The 25712-nt window shown below is 44.0% G+C and overlaps 1 protein-coding gene across 1 annotated transcript in view; it reads right to left on the reverse strand.

The window, feature by feature from the left end:
• col9a2 (procollagen, type IX, alpha 2) overlaps positions 1-25712 on the reverse strand; it is a 35411-nt gene that overhangs the window by 8514 nt on the left and 1185 nt on the right. Inside the window, exons 2-24 of the mRNA XM_042077556.1 lie at positions 25147-25221; positions 24399-24434; positions 23954-24016; positions 19237-19290; positions 18813-18848; positions 18434-18457; positions 17141-17194; positions 16277-16330; positions 15357-15410; positions 12957-13013; positions 12672-12725; positions 10850-10903; positions 10311-10364; positions 7421-7474; positions 6905-6958; positions 5980-6033; positions 5800-5853; positions 5455-5508; positions 2821-2865; positions 2134-2187; positions 1807-1860; positions 1415-1468; positions 775-846 (exon numbers count right to left, since the gene is read on the reverse strand). Of these exons, the coding sequence (XP_041933490.1) occupies positions 775-846; positions 1415-1468; positions 1807-1860; positions 2134-2187; positions 2821-2865; positions 5455-5508; positions 5800-5853; positions 5980-6033; positions 6905-6958; positions 7421-7474; positions 10311-10364; positions 10850-10903; positions 12672-12725; positions 12957-13013; positions 15357-15410; positions 16277-16330; positions 17141-17194; positions 18434-18457; positions 18813-18848; positions 19237-19290; positions 23954-24016; positions 24399-24434; positions 25147-25221 (1218 nt within the window). The remainder of the gene's footprint in view (positions 1-774; positions 847-1414; positions 1469-1806; positions 1861-2133; positions 2188-2820; positions 2866-5454; positions 5509-5799; positions 5854-5979; positions 6034-6904; positions 6959-7420; positions 7475-10310; positions 10365-10849; positions 10904-12671; positions 12726-12956; positions 13014-15356; positions 15411-16276; positions 16331-17140; positions 17195-18433; positions 18458-18812; positions 18849-19236; positions 19291-23953; positions 24017-24398; positions 24435-25146; positions 25222-25712) is intronic.

Consider the following 25712-nt stretch of genomic DNA (forward strand, 5'->3'; position numbering starts at 1 on the left):
GCGGCCCGTCGACACCGCAATTATCAGTGTTAAATTGGCAGCACACTCCTTATTATCTTCCGTAATATTGTAAAATTGAAACACGACACACATTTAAGAGGCTGTTTTCATGTCTGATGGAAAGAAAATGACTTGAAATAAGCTTACAGAATGCAAATGGCAATACTAGCACACCGGTCGAGACTAACGTGTGTATCTGTATGTCAACAGCGCCACTGCTTGGCCAAGGGGTAGTATTGCAGGAACACTGGACCAGGATTGATCACACGCTCTGCAGTACACAATGTTCCTGTATTGCACAGGAGCGTTCTATATTTGGCTACAGTTTATTTGAATTGGGAGAATAAGAATGTAGATAAGTTATTAAATAGTGTGATTTATGGCACACACACATACAGATACACACACACACACACATACAGACACACACACACACACACACACACACACACACACACACACACACTCACACTCACACACACACACACACATACAGACACATACAGACACACACATACAGACACACACATACAGACACACACACACACACACACACACACACACACACACACACACACACACAGACACACAGACACACACATACAGACACACACACACAGACACACATACAGACATACACACACACACACAAACACACACACTCACACACACACTCACACACACACTCACACAGACACACAGACACACACACACACACACACACACACACACACACACACACACACACACACACACACACACACACACACACACCTTGTCGCCTTTGGTTCCGGTAAGTCCTTGTGCCCCTGGGATTCCCATGGGTCCTCTCTGTCCCTTGTTTCCCTGCAGAGAACAAAAGCACCACATCAGAGCCACAGTGCTGGAGACTCTGGAACAAGTGTGGCCCAGATCCGCTCCACAGTCGCATTCCACACATGTGGCTAGAATGTCACTAACTAAGCATTCCATTTGATGATGTAATAATGAACTCAAGCAACCGTTATGAATGGCGGTAAATGTAAATTCTAATTCTGTACAGTATAATTCTGGAATGACTTGCAAAAAAAAAAACTCTCACTCCTCAATGGACGACTGTGAGCTTTCATCAGGAGCACAGCCTTAAAGGCCTTTAGGCGTGTGTCATATAGAAATGCCATATAGACTAATTTAACACACAAATCACTCTACAAGATGTAATAACCAAAGGAACAGATTAAGAACAACATATGAGCACCTTAATGTGCACAAAACCATGTTCAAGAAGCCCCAAGGATGCTTTGATGTGTCCAGTTCAAGACACATCCACAACGCCACCACTCTATTTCTGGATTCTCTCTGATGTGTAAGCGTTTGAATGAGCTCACGTAAATATTTTGGATAAAGGCAGGACAGAAAGGGTTCTCCGACTCACTGCTTTGCCCACAACACCCTGGGGTCCCACCGGTCCTCTCTCTCCCCTGTCACCCTGTGGACAAGAGGAGAACGCAATCAGACAGCAGTAAGAAGAAACTATCCCTTTTTTTATGACTCGTACATTACATTACATTACATTACATTACATTTGGCTGACGCTTTTTAACCAAAGCGACTAACAACATGGTAAACAGTAAGTTTTAGAACAATTCTCACAATTTTAGGACAGTTTAAAAAAAAAAAATATATATAGATATATAACTGTAGTCATGGGCAGCAACGTTCTGAAGTGACAATTCTAAATATGCTTTGGTGAGAAAACATTCAAAAAACAAATATGAACGTTATTCAAAACATTTCAAAATTAAAATAAAAAATAAAGGAAGTCACCTTGGGTCCTGGGACACCTTCCATACCAGCTTCACCAGGGGGACCAGGCTCTCCCTACAAGAGACAAATGAAGATGTATGTATGTATCAGACAAATGTATTTGATTCAGTTAAACACAAAATCTAAGAAAAAGCAAAGCAAACAACAGCAACACCTTTATGAAAAAGAGGAGGAGGATGATGACAAAGAAGAGGAAGAAGAAAAACAAGAAGTTGCAAAAAATACAAAAATAAAGACACAGTTCAGGTTCAAGAAGCAAGGGCATGCAGGTCAAGAGAATGGCCAAGGTCAGAGCGACCTTGCTGTGGGTTGACCCTCATGACCTACCTGAGGGCCTGGAGATCCAGACATCCCAACAGCACCTCGGGGTCCAGTCTCTCCCTGAGGAAAACAGCAACAATCAACAACACAGGTCAACTAACCAGGTCAACTAACCAGGTCAACTAACCAGGGTCATGACTTTACTCTTCTTGCCTCCCTCTGTAGGTGATCAGTAAGTAGATGTTAAGATCTTAAAGTAGATGGTCAGTAAGGTTCTTCCAGTAGGTGACCATTAAGACCCATTCAGCAACACTCCTTCTTGGGCCATGTGTGTATACTAATATACTAAATATAATAGTATTACTAATATATAAAAGTAGTAATAGTAGTAGTAATAGTAATATATATAATACATAATAATATTTAACATTTGATTGTTGATAAATGTTGCCAAATTAGTAAAGTGATATCATGTGACAAATGTATATTAGGTCTAAAACATGGTAAATGTATTGAGTATACTCTTATTAACTTGTATTTAATGCCCTTTCTAAGTGACCATCAGTGTCCATTCAGTAAAAGCTTCAGTCCCTCAACATTTGATTGTCTAGAGATGTTTCTCACTGTTGTCAAATAACATTCTAGTTCTATCATGTGACAAATGTGTATCAGCTAAAAAAGTCAAGGTAAGAGAGCCTAAAATGCAACAGAATTCACAAGACTAGCTGCCCAGTCAAGAGCAGAAGGGCCTACCTTGTCTCCGACTCCACCTTTAGTTCCGGGGCTACCTGGCAAACCCTGGACGAAAAAGAAAGAGAGAGAGAGAAAGAGAGTGAGAGTGAGGGGTCGTAAGGTCAAGAACAAGTAATGCTACTTCAGCCATGATCTAAAAAACCCTTGCTGAAGGTCTTGCAGCTGAAGTGTAATTACTCTTCCCGTATGGGAGTGAGCGAGTGGTCAGAGAAGCTCGATTACCCGGCACGGCGTGGCGCAGTCAGGTGCGGTGCGGTGTGGCGCGGCAGCGATACCCTGGGCCAGTGCAGCCGGTACGGTTCATTAGCCTGCCCCGGCAGGACAAAGAGGCCGCTCTGATGAAGATGAATTGTTTGCGGCTGACTAAGTGCTATTTCAAGGTGGTTTAAATTCAGAGGCTGGACGAGGTCACAGGGTCAGCCTGGATGAACGCCCAGAAAACAGAGGCCCGTGGATGGACACACACACATCCGTACGTACCTGCATACACACACACACACACACACACACACACACACACACACACATACCTACCCTTTACACACATAAACACACACACACACACACGCACCTACTCACACACACATAAATGCACCTACACACACACACACACACACACACACACACACACACAATCTGTGCTTCACATTCTCATTTTGGCTCATTTTTCTGGGTTTTTTTTCTGGACATAAAACAGCAAAAAGATGTGACCAACCCTCTACGCTTTTCATTTCCTATGTATCCTCTCTTTTACTAGCCTGGGTGTTCCCATGCTGCCTTGCGCGCGATTTGATTCACGCTGCTAAGGCAGCCTGGAGACCATGGAGCAAATTTTCGCCTGAGATAGGGAACCAATCACAGAACAGGTGGGAAAGCAAGACGATGATGAGCTATGCACAGACGCATTTGATAGACATCTGTGGCACCCAATAAACGGATCTGGGCATTTTTTTCAAATACGAGAAAATGAACGTTTGGTTCCCAGACCAAGTGGTGGCGCTAGCCAGGCTATTCTTTTATAGCATGTCCACTTCTCCTGAAGGGCCTATGTGTGAATATAGAGTGAGCCACCTTATCTCCTCACCGCCTCAATCACGTCTCTATGAGTTTCCTGTCTACTGTATACTGCCCTTTTCTTTAAGTGTCCTTCTCTTCCGTACCGTCACACCACTCTGTGCATGTTAAATGCGCTTTAAAAATAAAACTGACTTGACTTGACTTGACCAGTGTGACGGGAACGTTGGCAAATGAATGGTCGAAAGGATATCTTCTAGAATCTTGCATTGTTGTGGAACAGAATCTTTTGTTAGAATGTTCAGGTGGTGTCCTTGCAGCGGGTCGTTGCTCCGGTGCTACACCTCAGCTGGTGTTGAGGTGTGGGTGCCTTTTAGGACCACAGGACGTGCGGATGGAGACAGCAGCATAGTGCCCTCCATCATTTGAGGACCCAGCGACACAACACAGCATTCTTAAGGGGACTATGGGCACAGCTATCAAGAGCGGTTTTAGCCCATATAGCTGGGGCCATGGACGCCTCATGGAGGTGAGCGTAGGTGGGAGGCACCACTAAACCACTTTGACCACCTGATCTCTTTAGTAAAGTAATGCACTGGACAAACATGGTGAACTTTTGGTTTTGATTGTCCTTTTAACCTATACGGTAATTTCCTGTGTATTAGCCGCATTGTGTATAAGCTGCAGGACAGTGTTTTATGCAAGTTAAAAAAAACAAAACCATATTAATACCATATTAACTGCCCCCGTTTATTAACCTCATAGCTGAAGAAATTTTGCAAAATCAATGTATAAGCCGCGGCTAATAGTTGGGAAATTACGGTAGACTGCAAGCCTTGAGGATCAGGATGAGATTTTTTTATAGCACCCTAGTTATGTCAAAACATGCTAGATCAGATATGTGGATACACCTGCCAGTGTCTCTGCTCTGTCTTATCTTCAGTACCTGAGGAACTACGGCAAGCCTATAGGCCAGAACGGATTACCCATAGACAATTCCATTAGTAGCATAAAGTGACTGGTATCTAGCGGACGCTTTTATCCAAAAGCCACACTGACTCACGACAGTGGGTTTGGGAATCAAATTTGATTGTCGCTGACGCTGATTGATGAGTCTGATTGACTGACACTACCGCTGCTCGTCCACCACGCCTGCAAAGGTAGGTTATGGTTTCCCGTTTACAGTCACCGAGAGTAATGGAGAAGGAAATACTCATAGTTCTACACAGGTCTTTTGATGACTATAATGACTGCGGTTGTGGTTTATCACAGTTAAAGGTACTTTGCATAGATATTAGAAAGCTAGATACCGCATTGTCCGTCGATTTCTATTAGGTGGCATACGTGAATGCGGCCGCCATATTGCCTTACTATCTATGGGCAACACTTGCCGGCAATCAGAGACACCTGTCTGATTTCCAGTCAGAGACACCTGTCTGATTTCCAGTCAGAGACACCTGTCTGATTTCCAGTCAGAGACACCTGTTTCTCCATTGACCTCCAGTGACCATTGCCCCCACCACGATGGCGGCGTTATTTATGTACGATCTGGAGCCGTATCTAGCTTTCTAATATCTATGGTCCTTTGGGAGACGTGAGGAAGAGAGGAATAATACTCACTGCTGCCCCCTGGGAGCCAGGAGGTCCTGGTCTTCCACTCTGTCCTGGAGCGCCCTGAACAGGGAGAGAAAAGACTCATCACACGCAGCCCTATGTGCACACAGGTCTTGCTCCAGTGAGCCATGCTGTCGCCAAAGCTTTGTCATAGACAGTGCATGTTGGAGTCAGTGTGTGCATGTGAACGTTTGAATGTCATATACTGTGCATGCTAGAGTCAGTGTGCATGTGAACGTTTGAGTGCAATGTATCGGACACAACCTCATGATTGAATAATACAGACGTCAATGTATGTATATGTATATGTATGTATATGTCTATAAAAGCAACTCAAACATGATCTCATACCTTAATGCCAGGAATTCCAGGAGTTCCATCTTTGCCATCAATTCCTGGCAAACCCTGAAACACAGCAGAGATGCCAGGTATGGGCAGGTGAGTGTTTGCAGAGAGAATTACGGTGGGCGGGATAAGTTACATTATTCAAACTGCTAAACATCTGAATGAGGATTTTGTTTTGGTACGTACATTTTCTCCCTTCTTTCCAACAGCACCCTGGGGTCCTTTGATGCCAACTCCACCCTGGGAAGAGAAGATTTATTAGCTAACCCATCCAGACTAGGAACAGACTGTTGTAGATCTATTAGCTAACCCATCCAGACTAGGAACAGACTGTTGTAGATCTATTAGCTAACCCATCCAAACTAGGAACAGACTGTTGACTTTCTTGAGGCAACCAACTTTTTTAGCTAATCAAACCAACGGCATGAAAAAAGATACAGTTGTGTATCTATAACAACAAACTTTATGTATTAATAATTTTGTTCTGAATGAATTCATGAATGTATAAAGGGATGTGTGCTTTTGCAGGGAAGAGGTAAACGGAGGTGGGGATGCCTGGATATATGGGTGAATGGGTGAATAGATACATGGATGGATGGATGAATTAATGGATGAATGGATAAATGGATGAATGGATGGATGGATGGATTGATGAATGGATGGATTAATGGATGAATGAATGGATGGATGGATGGATGGATGAATTAATGGATGGATGGATGGATGGATGGATAAATGGATAAATGGATGGATGGGAGAATGGATAGCCTGGCTATCACCAGACTACCACACCACACCATCTTTTAAGATCGAACATTAGTCTGGGGAGTCTGCTCTGTATGTTCTACTGCACAAGAGGCGTGATCAATGGGCATAGTTCAAATGACTCTGTACGCCCTTCAACCAATGAGACCAACGATCCGGGTGCACCATGTAGATAAGCCCCCAACACCTTGTGATTGGTCCCCACAGATTTGTAAAGGAAGTAGGATAGAAAAATGTGGAGGTTTCCAGCCTGAGCTGCAGGGCAAAATCAAATCGCCGGCAGATCGGGCTGAGTTTACCCAGTCTAGAGCGTGGATGGATGGGTTTATAAAAGATAGATACTCACCAAATCACCTTTGTCACCAGGCTCACCAGGAGGTCCCTGGGGCCCCTCCTCACCCTTGAACGAACCAAACAAAATTCACTGGTATTAACCTGTGCAGTCAATTATACTGAGCTATTCAGCTATTCAGCTATTTAAACCATGGACTACAGCAAAGTGGATGTGATGTTCTTTGTAAATTCACGATAGAGAAAGAGAGTTAGAGAGAGCGAGAGAGAGAGAGAGAGAGAGAAAGTTACAGAGAGGAGAGAAAGAGAGAAAAGGATAGAGAGAGAAAGAGAGAGAGAAGGAGAGAGAGAAAGAGCGAAAGAGAGAGAGAGAGAAAGTTAGAGAGAGAGAGGAGAGAGAGAGAAAGTTAGAGAGAGAGGAGAAAGAGAGAAAAGGTTAGAGAGAGAGAGAGAGAGAGAGGAGAACGTTAGAAAGAGAGAGAGGAGAAAGAGAGAAAAGGATAGAGATAAAGAGAGAGAGAAGGAGAAAGAGAGAGAGAGAGAGAGAAAGAGAGAGAGATGCTGTACTTACAGGGATGCCAGGGATGCCAACAGGCCCCAAGAGACCCTTGTAACCACGCGGACCCTGGCAGAGACACAAAAGGAACACACATTTGCAACTAACGGTCAAGACATCTGAGCATGTTAATGTGACACAAAAGGAACACACATTTGCATCTAACGGTCAAGACATCTGAGCATGTTAATGAGACACAAAAGGAACACACATTTGCAACTAACGGTCAAGACATCTGAGCATGTTAGTGTGGCCTTGTCGAGTGAATGTGGCATGTCAAGTGTGCTTTGAATGGCGAGCTGCTTCACAGGACTACTGTGTTTTCTGTTTTGAGCAGTGCCCATAAAAGCACTCTCCACAAATGGGTTTTCCCAAAGACTAAATTGCAGGAGAAAAGTGATTGTTTATAATGGATGTAGATAACAGCCTGGTTGTTTCACAAACAGCAGCTACACCATCAGCCATAACAGCAATATAGAGACATTAACTACAAATGGACAGTGGGTGGACTCAGACACCCCCACCTGTGAAACTGGATGGAAGGGGGGAGTGGGATGTGTGTGGGGTGTGTGTGTGTGGGCGGGGGGGGGACTGGATGGACTAGAGTGATCAGAACTGCTTCTTGCAGACTGTTGCCGCTGATGAGAAAACACACAGAGACTTTGAAGAGAATTCTCTGTCCTTTGTGTTAAAAGGACGTTTTTCCTTCCTTGCCAACGCTGAATTACATGCTTGCTCAAGGGCAGAGCAGGCTTTGGGCTCTGATAGATAATGTGTATTGTTAAGTTCAAACCTAACTATCATCTGGCCAGTAAACACCTCAGGTATCATACCCCCTTGGTCTGACTGCTATGTGTGTGCAAATCTGATGTGATTTTAGCCCCGATTCAGTTGGATCCCAACAAACGTTTTAATCAGGCCGACATCTGTTTGATTTGTGGTACGGTCTGAGCGGCATCACAATCATCATTCCAGTTGCGGTCCGATCAGATTGGACGCATGTCGGAAATATTTAGTGGCTGTTTTGCAGTGTGAGCAGTCAGACTGATCACGTCTGATTAAAACATGTTACGTACAGTATACTCGCCGCTCCCAACCTGTCGCGTGACAGTGTGACGTCAGAATGACGTAATTTCCTGTTGCGCAACAAATTTCAGCCTCGCGCGGGCAGCTCCCACTGTGTCAGTGTCGCGTATGGTCGCGTCTGGTTGCGTCTTAATCGAAAGCAGGACGAGCTTCACGCATTTCATATAGCCCAGCGCACATCTCAAATAAACTGAGTCATTTAAATAAAATTACCGTAGTCAAAGTTTGAGTAGTCAGTTTGAGAAGAGAGGGAAGTTAACTTGGCCATGTTTACCATGTGGTGGGCGACTGAAAAAAAAAAAAAAAAAACTCTCTACCCGGCTTAACTCAACTGGCAGACCAAGACGCCAGTAAGACAGACAATATAAGATCAATACTTCCAGAGCTAGGAGGAGATAACAATGCAGAAGCCTGAACCCAAACTGCACTTTAAAACGTGTAAAAGTGGCTGCTAAGTGCTAAGTACAGAAAGAGGGTCAATGGTGGTTTGTATGGTCAATACTTACAGAGCTAAATAGACTGGTGATAAGAGAGCTGGAGGATAACAGATGCCTGTGCCTTAGCTGCACGCTGTTGGAATGATTATACTGGTGTAAAACTACTGAGAGAGCGCTGGAGTTTGGAATGGTCTTTTACTGACCAGGACTGGAGTTTTGGGTGGTCTTTTACTGACCAGGACTGGAGTTTTGGGTTGTCTTTTACTTACCAGGTCTGCACCCTAACTGAACTTTGAGTTGTCTTTGGATAAAAGTGGTTGCTAAGTGAACGAATGTCAGAGGTCCTCAGGTGTAAACCCACAGAGGAAGCGTGAGAGTTTGGGGGCGTTTGTTTGGGGTGTCTTTACTTACCAGGCCTCCACCCTGACTGCACTGTAAGGCGGGAATCACATTAGCCAGCGGCAAGCGGCAGCGACAAGCGCAACTGTCGTGGGCTTCGTTGAAATCCTTTAGTTTATATATCTTTTATGTAGTATCTTTATTCTGTGTAATATCATTGTTTTGTGAAACTGAAGTCTGTAGTATGTTCAGTGTGGGAAAGGAAGACTGGTGTAAGTGAAAGAGCAGGCCTGGCAGAAAATGGCATAGACAAGGTTTGGTGCCAGGAAATGTAAGCAAAACCTAAAGAATGGCACAACCTAAAGAATGTAGGAATAACAGGATGAGAGGGCAAAGGTGAAGTACCATATATTACTTGGTCAGTTATCTGTAAACATAGAGTGACTTGTCTGGGATGACTTGAAGGGGTATAAAGGCTGGACAACAGCCAGAGGATGTTATCTTACTTATCTTACTTTGCTTTCACTTACTTGCTTGCTTCACTAATGCTCCGGAGTGCATTAAAGCCATCATCTGCAGTATACATCCACAGTGTGCGGACTTCTTTTGAGTTTGTATTATTTAATGTGGATTTTGACACCACACAACGCTCAGACCATAATAAGTTCTATCTCGTTCCTATGGTAACACAAACGGTTTGCCTTAACTGACAGTTGAATACGCTCGCGTTGCGCTTTGAAAGTTGAACCAAGTTCAACGCTCAGCTTGTTCAACGCTCAGCTTGTTCAACGCTAACGTTACGCCAGCGTTGCCACCGTTCCGCTGCCGAACCATAGAGAACAATAGGAAACCTGCCACCGTTCCGCTGCCGAACCATAGAGAACAATAGCAAACCTGCCGCTTGCCGCTGGCTAATGTGATCCCTGCCTAAGTGGCATTGGAGAAGGAGTAAATTGCTGCTAAGTGAATGGATGCCAGAGGGACACAGGTGGCAAGCCACTGAGAGAGTGCTAGAGTGAAGTTTGGGGTTGTCATGTACTTACCATCTCCCCCTTGGGTCCCTGCATGCCTGGGTAACCTCTGATACCCTGTGGGCCCTAGAAGATGAAATAAAGACATTAGCATAGGCTGCTACCAGTTGGCTTCTCTATACGCTACAACTTCAATATAGCGTCTGTATGGAGTATTCACTTACCATACTCAATCATTCAAATAGCATTTTAGATGTAAATTCCAAAGTGTATTTAATGTATTTAATGTAATACTTCAGCAATCAAAGAGGAGCATTTGTCCTCATTGTTAATAAAGATTAATCTTACTGTACATAAGTAGGCCTGACATATACTGTACATTTGTGATATATGGACAAACATTTCGCTGCTGTCGGGTGGAAACCTTGTATCTCCAAATCTGTGTTCAGGAAATTGAAAAAAAAAACGTATTTTTCAACATTGCGTTGTCAAAATAAGCCAACAACAAATATGGAGTTACGAGGATTCCACCCGATAGTGGACGTTGTCTACATGGTCTGTAATCAATACCATACGGTTATCTTTTGGAGATATATAAAGAAATACATTACAGGAGGGCCAGGGATGCCTTGCTCCCCAGAGATGCCAACGTCTCCAGCAGGACCCTATAGAGAAGATGAACACCACATGTTAGTAAGACAGAGATGCCCACGTCTCCAGCAGGACCCTATAGAGAAGATAAACACCACATGTTAGTAAGACACTGATGCGATGCCCACGTCTCCTGCAGGACCCTATAGAGAAGATAAACACCACATGTTAGTAAGACACTGATGCGCATGTGTGCATGCTGTAACTTTGAGATAATCCACTACTGACTTTATCCCAACTATGGAAAACATCCACATGAGTACCTTGTGTTCCCATTTTCTGTCAGTGTGTCATGCTATTTATTATCGCGGTCTCGGTATGTTGTTTTGTGTGTGTACAGTTTCTTTCGCTTGGTCGATCTGTAACTCATAGCCATGTGTATGTGTGTCATCTGCCTCATCCTGTGAGCGGAGAGAGCCCTAATGATGGGCGCTGTGCAGATATGGCCAATCACTGCGCTGGGAAGCCTCTCACAACATTGTCCAGGGCACCACAGCGCAACACGGTGCAAAGCATTCTGGGTACATAACCATTCTGACCCATGGGTGGGTTGGCGTGGCCGATGTGGGATTCATTACTCCGGATTAATTCACACAGTGCTCCAACTCTCTGGGTCTGGGGAAGCCAGCTCGCTCCCGATCCCTTTCATCTGGGCTCGCTTCGCCATGCCTGAGCCACGCCTGACTAATCACACTCAGATTAGTGTCAGTCAAGGGGCTCTGGGGGCTTCATTACTGCCAGTTCCACCCACTACTGCAGGTCTGTATGTGTGTGTGTGTGTGTGTGTGTGTGTGTCAGGAGAGAGAGAGTGAGAGAGAGAGAGAGAGAGAGAGGGGGGGGAGAGAGAGAGAGAGAATGGCTGTTGTGTATGACCAGATGTGTCATTATAAACAATTATGGCATGTTGTATTTATTAACTGCATAGCTTATTCAAGCAATTTGTTGTGAGATTGGTCCGGGGGGGTCTCTGAAGTGGAGCATGATGTAATATCTATGGTCCAGGGGGGAGATACGCACAGTGTAAATATCTATGGTCCAGGGGGGAGAGGAGCATGGTGTAATATCTATGGTCCAGGGGGGAGCTAGTATGAATATCCTCAACATTCTGCCCTTCACTGCACTCATTTGACAGTCTCCCTGGGAGGCTTTGCGGCTATTTTAGGCCCCGTACATACGGTTGCTTTTGGGCCTCTTCATTCAAGAAGAAATGTGTTTTGCTGACAGATGAAATGCAATGCGTTCTCATATCGATTGACTAATTTGCACACTGAATTACCAATTGCAAAATACATTTCAATTTGAATAATGAGGCCAAAAAACATCCATACTTATGCAAAATAATTATTCTATCATTTCTGTTGAGGGAGATGAGTTTTCAAACATGTCTTAATCCACCTGGGGTTAGCGAATGCATCTCTCTGATAATTCTTACAGCTAGTAATGTTACATAAGCACAGAAGAGCACACACACACACACACACACACACACACACACACACACACACACACACATATACCCAGCATGCACCTTGCTCTGTTAACACTGTTTATATTTGATCTGGTACACTGTCCAGTTGTCCCTGAGATGACCATACAAATACCTTGACTTAAACTTGACTTGATTCCAAACTCAGTGAAAGAATGAATCAGCAAAGCCATTCGAACCAAAGTTATCTTGTGTTTTTTTTTTCTTTCGTTTGTTTTTTGGATGGCTGGTCAGATATGATTTTACAGATACTGTAGCTTATGGAGAATGATCAAAGGCTTCTGTTTTCTACTTACTAACTTCCCGATGCTTCCCGGGTCACCCAGAATACCAGCCCGACCTTTGTGCCCCTGTCGGAAAACAGCTCCGTTAGCCAAAGATCAAACACAGCCAGCGTGATAAAGAGCCCATCATATTCCAATAATTACCAATCCCCGAGGCACTAAAACCTAATCAGGCTTTTTTTTTTTTTTTTTTAATCTTGAAAGAAATCATCTGTGTAGTTCAGACACACACACACACACACAATTTGAGGTTTAATCTTTTCCCCCCCTGCTGTCTGGGATTTGTAGTTCACTTACTTTCACTCCCTGTAGTCCTTGGGGCCCCTTTGGTCCGGCTGGGCAGTTGGTGGGACACTGAAAGAGTTCAGAGGCAATGGTCAACACACAGAGACCAGAGCCAGAGGCACTCATCCACTCGGCCGAAGGCAAAGGCATTTCATCTCTCGTCTTCAATGCTAGCAGAAGTGAGTCGGTGATTGATTCACTTCTAGCTCTCAAATCAGGTCAGTGTTATACTGTGGATTATTGGAAGGCAAGGACTAGGGGACAAGAAGGAAGAGGACACACACACACACACACACACACACACACACCAACCCATAGCACTCAGAAACCCCAAAGTCTAATTAAAAGAAATGAGGAGGATTGATCTGGGCTTCAAAGGGCTGTGTGTGTGTGTGTGTGTGTGTGTGTGTGTGTGTGTGTGTGTGTGTGTGTGTGTGTGTGTGTGTGTGTGTGTGTGTGTGTGTGTATGTGTGTGTGTTAGTGTGTGTGTGTGTGCAAAAAGCGGCACTTTTGGAGGAGACCCAAAATCCGAAGCCCCTGGTTCCTCTAACGATCCTGAATCACACACACACACACAGGCGGGTCGTCCTGCCGGGTCGACTCAGTCTGGCCCGGTGCGGCCTGGCTTAAGGCTCTGGGGGCCCGGCAAGCCCTGGGTCTTAGCCCAGACCCACACTAATGGGCACAGGGAGGCTTTGATGAAATCCACTTAATGGTGCTCATTACGGGGGATTCCACAAACTCCCATATCAATGAGGGCAACAGAAGAGAGCTGAAGAGAGGAGGAGAGGCGAGGAGCAGAGGAGAGCAGAGGAGAGCAGAGGAGAGCAGAGAAGAGGAGAGGAGAGGAGAGAGGAGAGGAGAGAAGAGAGGAGGAGAGAGGAGAGGAGAGGAGAGGAGAGGAGAGAGGAGAGGAGAGGAGAGGAGAGGAGAGCAGAGGAGAGCAGAGAAGAGGAGAGGAGAGGAGAGAGGAGAGGAGAGGAGCAAAGTGGAGATGAGAGGATAGAGGAGAGGAGAGGAGAGGAGAGGAGAGGAGAGGAGAGGAGAGGAGAGGAGAGAGGAGAGGAGAGGAGAGGAGAGAGGAGCAAGGTGGAGATGAGAGGAGAGAGGAGAGGAGAGGAGAGGAGAGAGGAGAGGAGAGAGGAGAGGAGAGGAGAGGAAAGGAGAAGAGAAGAGGAGAGAGGAGAGGAGAGGAGAGAAGAGAAGAGAAGAGAAGAGAAGAGAAGAGAAGAGAAGAGAAGAGAGGAGAGGAGAGGAGAGGAGAGGAGAGGAGAGGAGAGGAGAAGAGAAGAGAAGAGAGGAGAGGAGAGGAGAGGAGAGGAGAAGAGAAGATAAGAGAGGAGAGGAGGAGAGGAGCAGGGTGGAGATGAGGAAAAGAGAGAAGAGGAGAGGAGAGGAAAGGAAAGGAAAGGAGAAGAGAAGAGAAGAGAAGAGAAGAGAAGAGAAGAGAAGAGAGGAGAGGAGAGGAGAAGAGAATAGAGGAGAGGAGAAGAGAGGAGAAGAGAAGAGAAGAGAAGAGAGGAGAGGAGAGGAGAGGATGAGAGGAGCAGGGTGGAGATGAGATGAGAGGAGAGGAGAGGAGAGGAGAGGAGAGGAGAAGAGAAGAGAGGAGAGGAGAGGAGAGGAGAGGAGAGGAGAGGAGAGGAGAGGAGAGGAGAGGAGAGAGGAGAGGAGAGGAGAGGAGAGGAGAGGAGAGGAGAGGAGAGGAGAGGAGAGGAGAGGAGAGAGAGGGGGAGACAGAGAAAGAGGGAGAAATAGTAGGAGAGCGAGATCAGAGATGTGAGTGCAGAGAGGCACACGTGTGGCCCTGGTGGGGAGATGTGAGATGTGAGGTTGACATGCGTGTGGCCCTGGTGGGGAGATGTGAGGTTGACATGCGTGTGGCTCTGGTGGGAAGATGGGGCCTGTTAACATCCCAGATTCCTAGCACAACCCTCCCTTTCCCCTGGGGATCAATAAAATATCTATCTATCTATCTATCTATCTATCTATCTATCTATCTACAGAGTGTCTGCCCCTGCTCCTCCACACTGGGAGAACTGGCCAGCTCCTCCTCCTCCACACTGGGAGAACTGGCCAGCTCCTACTCCTCCACACTGGGAGAACTGGGCTGGCTTAGAAAGGGCAGGGGGTTTAGCATGCAGCTGGATCCTACCTGATAATCCCAATAGAACGACTAGAGCCACTTTAACATAAACAATCCTGAAAGATACTTTAGGAAAATTAAACTTTGTCCACCTATCTTGTAGGTTAAACGAATATGTGCTTACGCATAGGTCTCTTACTAGTTACAACTTACCACCCCTAGTGATATTTGGACCAGCATGTTGTTGACTTGAATCAAAACCTGTGCCTCACGCATACAGTACCAAATAAATGGCTGTTGCTAGGGGCAACGCTACACCGTCTCACCTGGAAGTCAGCGCTGCCCTCCTCTCCTCCACCGAGGAACTTTCCGGGAGGTCCCTGAGGGAACAAGGAGTGAGAGAAACTGAGTTCACACACAGACAAAAGCAGAGTGTTATTAGCTGCTAAATATTCGCCTCAGCCTACTCAAGCCGGATTCCAGTGAGATCTCCAACTCTGAGGTGGTGATTTGGATTCAGTCAATATTATGCTGCACCCGCTCAAAGTGAATATGATATCAGACGATAAACACAGACTGTCTCAATGCTGTTTCTACTCACTGGTGAAAACTACAAATAAGAAATATTTTGTATGTGTGTATGTGTGTATGTGTGTGTGTGTGTGTGTGTGTGTGTGTGTGTGTGTGTGTGTGTGTGTGTGTGTGTGTGTGTGTGTGTGTGTCTCATCCCATTTCAACAGGGCAAACTACTTCCCCACTAGAATTTAACACACCCGTTGGTCTAACACAGTGGACTCTAATTCACTCTATTCTAACACACTGGATTATAACACACTGGATTCTAACACACTCTATTCTCACACATTGGACTCCAATTCACTCTATTCTAACACACTCTATTCTAACACACCGTTGGTCTTACACAGTAGACTCTAATTCACTCTATTCTAACATACTGGATTCTAACACACTCTATTCTAACACATTGGATTCTAACACACTCTATTCTCACACATTGGACTCTAATTCACTCTATTCTAACACACTGGATTCTAACACACTCTATTCTAACACACTGGACTCTAACACACTCTATTCTAACACACCGTTGGTCTAACACAGTTGACTCTAATTCACTCTATTCTAACACACTGGACTCTAAAACACTTTGTTTTTATCGTTATAGATATTTATAGTTATAGTTGTATCTTTATCTTTCATACTGTGGGGCTAAAATTGAACTTACTGGTTTGCCTGGAGGTCCTGGCAGGCCTGGAGGCCCAGGAGTTCCCATCATGCCCTGGGAGAGGAAACAGCAACAGGAACAGGAAGTCAGTATAAGACTGCCAGCGATGCAAATACATACCCTAATTTCACATGCTGTAACTGTGCTTTCACTATTGACTGACAAGGGGTTACAATCGAAAGCATAGCCTGAAAAAAAACAACACTTACCACAATAATAATCAAATGAAAAATTGAAATCCTATAAAATTCTTAAGCATACCCATGCAGACCAGTCGTGTTGCCTGACACTCGTTGCTGTCTCATCAATTGTTACATTTTGTGACAGAGTGCTCTTTAGATAGCTGGATTACCGTACATGCCTTTCACTTTAAATGTAAAATGTAAATGTAAATCAGGTTTCTCGGCCAAGTATACTTGTGTATACAAGGCATTTGGTCTCTGCATTTATCCCATCCGTGAATTAGTGAACACACAGAGCACACAGTGAACACACAATGAGGTGAAGCACACACTAACCCGGAGCAGTGAGCTACCTGGCTACAGCGACGCTCGGGGAGCAGTAAGGAGTTAGGTGCCTTGCTCAAAAGCACTTCAGCCGTTCCTACTGGTCAGGGATCAAACCGGCAACCCTCCGGTTACAAGCCCGAATCATTACTGCATTGGGTGTGAGATAGGAACAAGACTCGCGTTGTGCTAAGCACCATGACTGTAAGAAGGGGCCTTTGGTCTTTATGTTATTGTTATTATTGTTATGGTCAATACAATGTCAGAAAGTCCCACTATACTTCTGTGAGAAGTGGAACAAATTATCCATTGCTAAAAATGTGCAGATTTGAAGTTGAGTTCATCATGCAGCGCTTACCTTGGGTCCAGCCTTGCCCAACTCACCAGGAAGCCCAATAGGACCCGGTGCACCCTGGGAAAAGAAAATGGAATTAAGAAATTCAGTGACAGATGTCATTCAATTCATAACAATGGAGAGGTGAAGCTACACTAGGCTCATGAGTATAGCTTAGAAGTGTGTGTCTGTGTGTAATGTGTGTAATGTGTGTGTGTGTGTGTGTGTGTATGTTGTGTGTGTGTGTGTGTGTGTCTGTGTGTGTGTGTGTGTGTGTGTGTGTGTGTGTGTGTGTGTGTGTGTGAGTGTGTGTGTGTGAGTGAGTGACATCTCAAATGGAAGCCTGCAGCTGGTTTATTTCGGAGGGAAAGCTTGCGGCACACTGCACTCCACACTTTGCTGCCCAGGGGTTGCTGTGTTATGGTTGTTGTTGTTGAACACTCAGCCGGTTTAGAAGCCGTGTGCCACCCTCTCTACCCACCCTCTCTACCCACCCTTTCTACCCACCGTCTCTGACACTGCAGCAGCAGCTCGTGAAGAGACAGTCTGCCGTCTCCCATACGCGTGGCGCAGCTTAAAAAGCATGCGTATTTCATTTGATTGTATCGAAAGCTTTTAAAGCCAAACCAGTCAAACAGGTACACGAGAACTCTGACCATCATCTCAAGAACAAGAAAGCGCTGCAGATGCCTGGCGTCGCTGTGAGTGTAGGCCTACGGCGCTCTACGCTGTCGACATTCCATTACCAAGGCAACGTTGTTCTCAATATAGCCCCGCACACCAGTGCAGGTGGTGGCAGAGGTCGCCGCTGGTATGCGGGGTTGTGTTGAGAACGTACCAATGGAGAGGAGACGCTACTGTAGGCCCATGAGTATAGCTCAGGAGCCTCATGTCGGCGCCGGTCTACATAACGCTGAAAAGACAAGGCCAAGGAAAACATTTTACACCATATTGGCAGACTGGCTTATTTGGAAGAGACACTAGGGCATTCCTCTCCTATCCTGCACATTTAAGGACTCGTTTAATTTGGCCTGGTGAATAAAAGGCTACGGGACGGTCATTTGTCTCACTCCAGTGAGTCGTGACTTTAGCTGTCCGCTGAGGGATGGTGGAGAGCTGCAGCTCGGTGGGACAGAGGGCCCGGGGAGGTTGGACCAAAATACGAGGCCGCCAGAAAACGTATAACTTTTTTGTTAGCACGAGGGAAAGGGTAATGAGAGGTGTTAAATCCTTGGTCCAGTGTATTGGAACAAATGACCCTGTTCTCTGTCCTCATTTGGCGTTTATCTCTGCAGCATTTTTTATTTGTGTACTTACTGCAAGTCCAGGAAGGCCAGGGCCCTGCACAGAAATAAAGCACAAGGTTAACGCTCAGTTCTTCTTCTCAGTGAAAACACAAATCACAACAGTACAGCTTAGTTCCACCAGTATGCTTTATAACATCAGGATCTACCAGGATGAATTGATAATAAAAATAATAATAAAAGAAAGATCAACAGAGACATGAACCTTTATACTTGTTAGGAGAAATGACTATGACTAGAAAGTAAACACTCCCATCTAGTGGACAGATTATGTCAGTACAAGATGTGCGAGCCACAACTCCTCTCTCTTGTGAGATTTGTCTGTACACTACTTAAAAAACTGCTTTGTGATCAGTGGCATTTTAAACTTTATTAAGTTTATTTCTACTTACAGTTGGTCCCTGGGGCCCTGTTGGTCCTGGTTGACCCTGAATTCAGAAGGAAGGAGAAGACGAGGAGTCATCTTTACAAACCAGTTGCAGGAATTACAAGTTTCTGTTGTCCTCTAGGTATCATCTGAGCTGGCACTGATTACGCCATGCATGATGCATATAGACCCTTTCAACTGCATAAATAAACACATGTGTTCCTAAGGCATTACCAGTGGCACAGAAAACAACATTGAGCTAATTGTAACTTGGGGACCAAAAAAGTTTGAAAGTCGTCATGGTATAGAGCATTACGCTAAAGTTATTGGTTTTTAACTTTTCAACCAGAAGCCTTCTAGGAACAGATTGAAAGGGTCTACAGTATGTTGAAATTTAAATGACATTCGGCAAAAAACATGTTTGTTATGGTGCACCCCCCTTCGTGTACCTTTGGTCCAGGACTTCCTAAAGGTCCCCTGTCTCCCTTTGCTCCAATCAATCCCTACGGAGAGAGAGAGAGAGAGAGAGAGAGAGAGAGAGAGAGAGAGAGAGAGAGAGAGAGAGAGAATCATATATAACAAAAAGATACTACCGGTAGTGTACAAATACTTTGATTATGATTTTTTTTGTTTTACTCTTTATCATCCTGCCTGCAAAACATATACACATACCGTAAAATGCAGAAAAAATAAGCAATGTACAAGAAATGTAGGGAAACTCATAACACTGCTTTAAAAGAAATAGAGAAAAGAAGTAAGTCTACATTTGAATATTTAAAAACAAAGAGGAAGAGGCATGGATTAATCCATAACTCCTTCTTGCCTCTGTATTTTCCCAGGGCTAAAAGCCCTATAAACAATTTGAAGGAACAGTCCCTGCTGACATTTCCAGCTAATGAGAGAAACTCTGAGATGGGATCGACATTCCAGGCCAGATTATCTGACAAATCCTAGAGGAATGTGTGTGTGTGTGTGTGTGTGTGTGTGTGTGTGTGTGTGTGTGTGTGTGTGTGTGTGTGTGTGTGTGTGTGTGTGTGTGTGTGTGTGTGTGTGTGTGTTTTCCTCATGTGACTGAGAGGGTAAGTGGGTCTGTGTGAAAAAGAGACTGACCCCTCAGCCAATCTGTTTTCCTCTGTTCAACACTAACTGACCTTAGAGTCAACAACATCAGTGCGTCATATGTGGTTACACCATATTGTTGTCCTTTTAAAAAACTTCTACTGCTTGAATAACAACTTTTATAATTTATATAGGCCCCTAATTTAAATAGCGGGCAAATTGCAAAGTGTAAAGTCTCACTAAAGCTTATTACAGTAATAACAAAGGCAAAACCTGTTTAACAATTCCATAGCATGAGCAAGACCCTAAGCACAAACACTGATGATTGATTGATGGGCCAGCTCAAGGTTTCCACATGCCACCCAATAGCGTTTATACATGAGATACTTTGCTCAGTAAGTGACTGCACTTTCCCCATCATCTAAACTAGGACCCATAGTGTTTCCTGTGATGTTTACACATATTCTGTTATTCCAAGTAAGTTACAGTTTTTCTCAGTCGCTTTGGTGCTTTTTTCAGATCAGAATGAAAATTCTCATAACTATTAGTTCAACCTCCACAACATTTAGTCATTTGTGCACATCATAGTAGCAATTTCTCCTTCCTCTGAACAAATTGCAAATACTTTTGGACATGTATCAGTTGCTTTCATACAATTCTCTGCTGTTTTTTAACATTATCATTTGCTTATGTCATGTCAGTCAAAATGAACTATACTTATGAATGCTGAATAGTCGTTCCCAATAAAACTAATAGTCTTAATTTCATTGCTTGAGTCATTACATACAAAATTGTTGAAATAGTTATCAAATTCTGTCACAATGCTGTAGAATTGCAAAGAGCATACAGTAAAAATGTACGTATTCAGTGTCTTGTACTCACTTACTCATCTAACTACAGCAATGTGTAACTTTACTGTAGTTTTTAAATGGCTGTGCAAGTGCTGTATAGTGCTGTCTTGAGCATGTTCAGGTAGTGTCACCGAGTTCTGACCTTTTTTTGCATTGGAAAACACTGAGAGAACTGTCATAATGAAAACATGACAAAGCCATTTTACTATCTTGTTCATAAACGATGGTGTCAAGACTTCTAATTTTGATGACACTGACAGTTTCATTGACATGAATACCTGCTTTTGAGGAATGGACTATCCATTTTGAGCAAGTGACGTGCTTTTGCAGGTCATCCACTATGTTTTGCAGTTTGCACTAATTGTTTTGAGAATTGCACTAACTGCTGTGCAAATGTTAATAGTGATGTGAGAAAAGCACCAAAGCGACTGAGAAAAACTGTAACATAAACATCAATATTAACATCACTATATGTTGTCAGCTAAGCTTTTATCCCACGTGTTCTTTTCTATGCAGTGTTTCTATTGAGCCTCGGGCCTAATGCTAAATCTCTATGTTAAGTGTAGAATGTACCTAGATTGTATTGGGGCAAATGGGGCAATTGCTCTCTACTTTAGGACTGTACTGCTTAAACCGGAAGTTGTGGTTACATTGTGATACATTGGATGAATGAGCAGCTAAGCTATTACTGTAACAGAGCAACTGTTGATGTTGATTTGATGGTCCAGTAAATTGACACTGTGATAGCGGTGACAGTTTATCACTGGGAGGATTCTGACCGAGGTCAGAGGTCAGTTATGAGAACAACTAAGATGGATTTGATGCTCTACTGCATTGTGGATTGAATTCCCTCTCTATGGCTTTACACACCTGGAATCACTGTATGTAATTACAAATACAGCAGCTTCATCCTCAACATCCTGATTCACAGAGAAACATGAAGGCGAGAACAGCCACCCTCACAGGATCAGGAGGAGATAGATAGAGAGAGAGAGATAGAGAGATAGAGAGATAGAGAGATAGAGAGAGAGAGAGATAGATAGATAGATAGATAGATAGATAGATAGATACAGTAGATAGATAGATAGATAGATAGATAGATAGATAGATAGACAGATAGATATAGATAGATACATATAATTGACTGAATAATAATAACCTTGAAAATATACAAAGTACAAATCATGAAATTCATTACTTTGAAACAATGTAAACAGACAAACCTCTAAACACTGTTTAAAGATCCCCAAACTATCGCTAGAAAGAAGAGCATTATGTACATCATTCCACCAACGAGGACTCACATCACAGAAGAAAAGAGTTTTGACCAAAGATTCTAGAGCAGAGCTCTGTTCTGTTGACTGTGACCTCTTTGTGCTGATGGAGGGCTACACTGATGAAGGCCATAAGGCTGAAACGTTTGTTTACTTACCCCTGTTGCTAGTAAAATAAATCAGCGAGAAAATGTTTTTCTGATGGAAGGCTGACATAGCAAACACTCATCAGAGACTGCAGCAGACGCCAGCAGAAGCAGAATTTATATTTTTACCTTTTTATCATACTATTTATTCCTCTATAGCTGTTATATTTATTTATGTAGACCTCTGCCTTATATTTCTTTCCATGTATTGTATTTTGAGCTCATACAATGTGTATTGTGTTTGTTGCTGTTGTTGTTGTTTTTACAATGTTCTTTCTATCTTTGTGACTTTGAGGCCTGCCCTGCACAAGAATTCCAATGCACATGTGCTTGTGCCTGGGCAAATGGAAGATAAAGATGAACTGAACTGAACTGCAGCAGCTGAGAGGGGACGTAGCACTGGACCATGGAATTGAGATAGCAAGGTGCAGATCCAGTAAGTGTAGCAGGAACGTAGCACTGGACCATGGAATTGAGATAGCAAGGTGCAGATCCAGTAAGTGTAGCAGGACCGTAGCACTGGACCATGGAATTAAGATATCAAGGTGCAGATCCAGTAAGTGTAGCAGCCAGAGTGAGTTTAATTCTGGCTGCTATAGGAAGCCAATGAAGATGGTAACGTGTGAATGTGTCAAACATAACATAGTTATGTCTGGTCTGTGCGTGTGACATGTGAGACCTAAGACTTATCGTGTGTACATGTAGCTGGGAAGTGGGAAGGTTCACTCTTTGGAACTCCATACTTCCGCACTGAGAGCCTTCACTTGACAATAACAAACGGGCGACGGTGCTAATGTTCATTGGCTAGCTAGCCAGAAGGCTAACATGACATAGTTACTCCAAGGTACTCTGGGAAGTATTGTTCAATATCACAATCACCTGCACTTATGAGTATAACATAAACAAAGAATGAAGTGACTTATTTGGGAACAAGTCAATTTTTTATCTTTCTATGTTGAGTGACGTCAAAGCATTCTCCTGGGAGCTCTCCCAAAGCCCCCACTTCAAACTGTGAAGCCCCCAGTCCAGGTGTGACATACCCCCATCCACCCCCCCCCCCCCTCCCCCCTGCTCATGAACGCACCATTAGACCTGTCAGCTAAATGAGGGGCCAGGATCTCTATGTTAATCTCTCTAGGCCTAGATGGTTTGTGAAGCGCAGCGATACTGTGCTGAATGTTTGGAGTGGTTTCAGTGTTTGGCTTGGAGCTTTAGTGTAGTGTTGTACGAGTGCTGTACTAGACTCACATCAATGCTGGAGCTTTAGTGTAGTGCTGTACGAGTGCTGCGCTAGACTCACATCAATGCTGGCGTTTTAGTGTAGTGTTGTACAAGTGCTGCGCTAGACTCACATCAATGCTGGAGCTTTAGTGTAGTGTTGTACAAGTGCTGTACTAGACTCACATCAATGCTGGAGCTTTAGTGTAGTGTTGTACAAGTGCTGTACTAGACTCACATCAATGCTGGAGCTTTCGTGTAGTGTTGTGTACTAGACTCACATCAATGCTGGAGCTTTAGTGTAGTGTTGTACGAGTGCTGTACTAGACTCACATCAATGCTGGAGCTTTAGTGTAGTGTTGTACGAGTGCTGTACTAGACTCACATCAATGCTGGAGCTTTCGTGTAGTGTTGTGTACTAGACTCACATCAATGCTGGAGCTTTAGTGTAGTGTTGTACGAGTGCTGTACTAGACTCACATCAATGCTGGAGCTTTAGTGTAATGTTGTACGAGTGCTGTACTAGACTCACATCAATGCTGGAGCTTTAGTGTAGTGTTGTGTACTAGACTCACATCAATGCTGGAGCTTTAGTGTAGTGTTGTGTACTAGACTCACATCAATGCCGTTCTCCCCTGGAGTGCCATCTGGGCCGGGCTCCCCAGGCTCGCCCTTCTGGCCCTGTGAAGACAGGTACAGGCAGTTACAAATAAGCTGGAACCAAAGCACACACACACACACACACACACACACACACACACATACACACATACACACATACACACATACACACACACGCGCGCACACACACACACACACACACACACACACCTTGGATACTCATACTCCCTCCCTCCCTCCCTCCCTCTCTCTCTCTCTCTCTCTCTCTCTCTCTCTCTCTCTCTCTCTCTCTCTCTCTCTCACACACACACACACACACACACACACACACACACACACACACACACACACACAATACACTATGTATTACATATTTAAATATATGCTGTTTATTATATATTTAGACATAGGAGCAGTAATGTCCTAACATTTTGAGACTTACAGGTGCTCCAGGAGGGCCAGGGGGTCCTTTATCACCCTGGAGACAAAAACAATAACAAAGAGGTTGGTTTAGAATTCTGATTAGGAACTCACTGGTGTGTGATGAGGGCATGAACCACTGATCTATAAAGAACAGCAATGGGCGGAGATTATATGAAGCCTTGCCTCTGTGACACACCCTACAGAATGCGCGGATCTTTCACCAGATAGCTTCACATTTATTGATAAACTGTAGATGTGTTTCATATTTTCCCTCAGACTAAGGTTGTGCTTCAGTCTAGTTTATATAAACACTTGATTGTTAAGTGTCACACTTATGAGAACTAAGGGCAAAGTTTACTTGTTTGTTTGCTTGTTTTCACATCAGATTTACATTGAAGTAACAGTCAACACATTGCGGAATAAAGTTGCTACCTTTGGAATTGCACATGTAGGGCAACATCTCTTTCCAGGTTTTAAAATGCCACTGAATAAGCGCTACCTGCTGTTACAAAAACCCATGGTCCTATCGAGTTACCACAATCTTAACTAAAACTCCCCTTGCAAAACAGGGGGACCTGCCTTTCAAAGACCCTACTCTCTTCCAAACAGGACCCTTTTGTATTCTCTGTTTTCATTTTGGGCTCCATCTAGTGGTAGAAGTCTGGCATTACAAGGCAGCGCACCACCGGTAAACCGTGGTGCACAATGAGCGCCTTTGTGCGCCTCGCTCCAACCTGCGGGAGCAGCGAAGCGGCTCGGATACTCACATCGATTCCGTCAGCTCCGGGGGTTCCAGAGGGGCCTGGTGGCCCTGGAGGTCCCTGTGATCCTGGAGGACCGCTCTGAAATTAAACACAAAAAGAAACCGTTTCACCTTTTTCACATGTCCAGTGCTCGGCCTGAAAAGAACTTTAAATTGTCTTAGTGCTTTATCTAAACCAGTAGCCTAGGCTTGTCTAAATTGCTTGGTAAAATAAAACAAATATACATTATAAAAAGAGAGAGAGGCAAATAGTATAAATAAATAATAGATAGAATTAATAAATAAATAAAGAGATAAATAAAAGAAAATAAACATTGTCTTGAAAATCTAGTGTGTAAATATGTGTGTGTGTGTGTGTGTGTGTGTGTGTGTCACATGTGTGTGAGAAAGAGAGAATCTGGAGGGTTGCGGGGAAAGGAATGTTTGCCCTGTCCACCCCCTGTGCCATCACACCAACTGGTCATCTGCCAGGAGCCAGGGCAGATAGGAGGCTACAATAAAATACTAATTATAGGAAATAAATATAATCATTAACATTGGTTTTGTTTTGTAATACAAATTGTATTTGAA

The sequence above is a fragment of the Alosa sapidissima genome, chromosome 21 (genome assembly GCF_018492685.1).
Source record: "Alosa sapidissima isolate fAloSap1 chromosome 21, fAloSap1.pri, whole genome shotgun sequence".
In the NCBI taxonomy this organism is placed as follows: Eukaryota; Metazoa; Chordata; class Actinopteri; order Clupeiformes; family Clupeidae; genus Alosa; species Alosa sapidissima.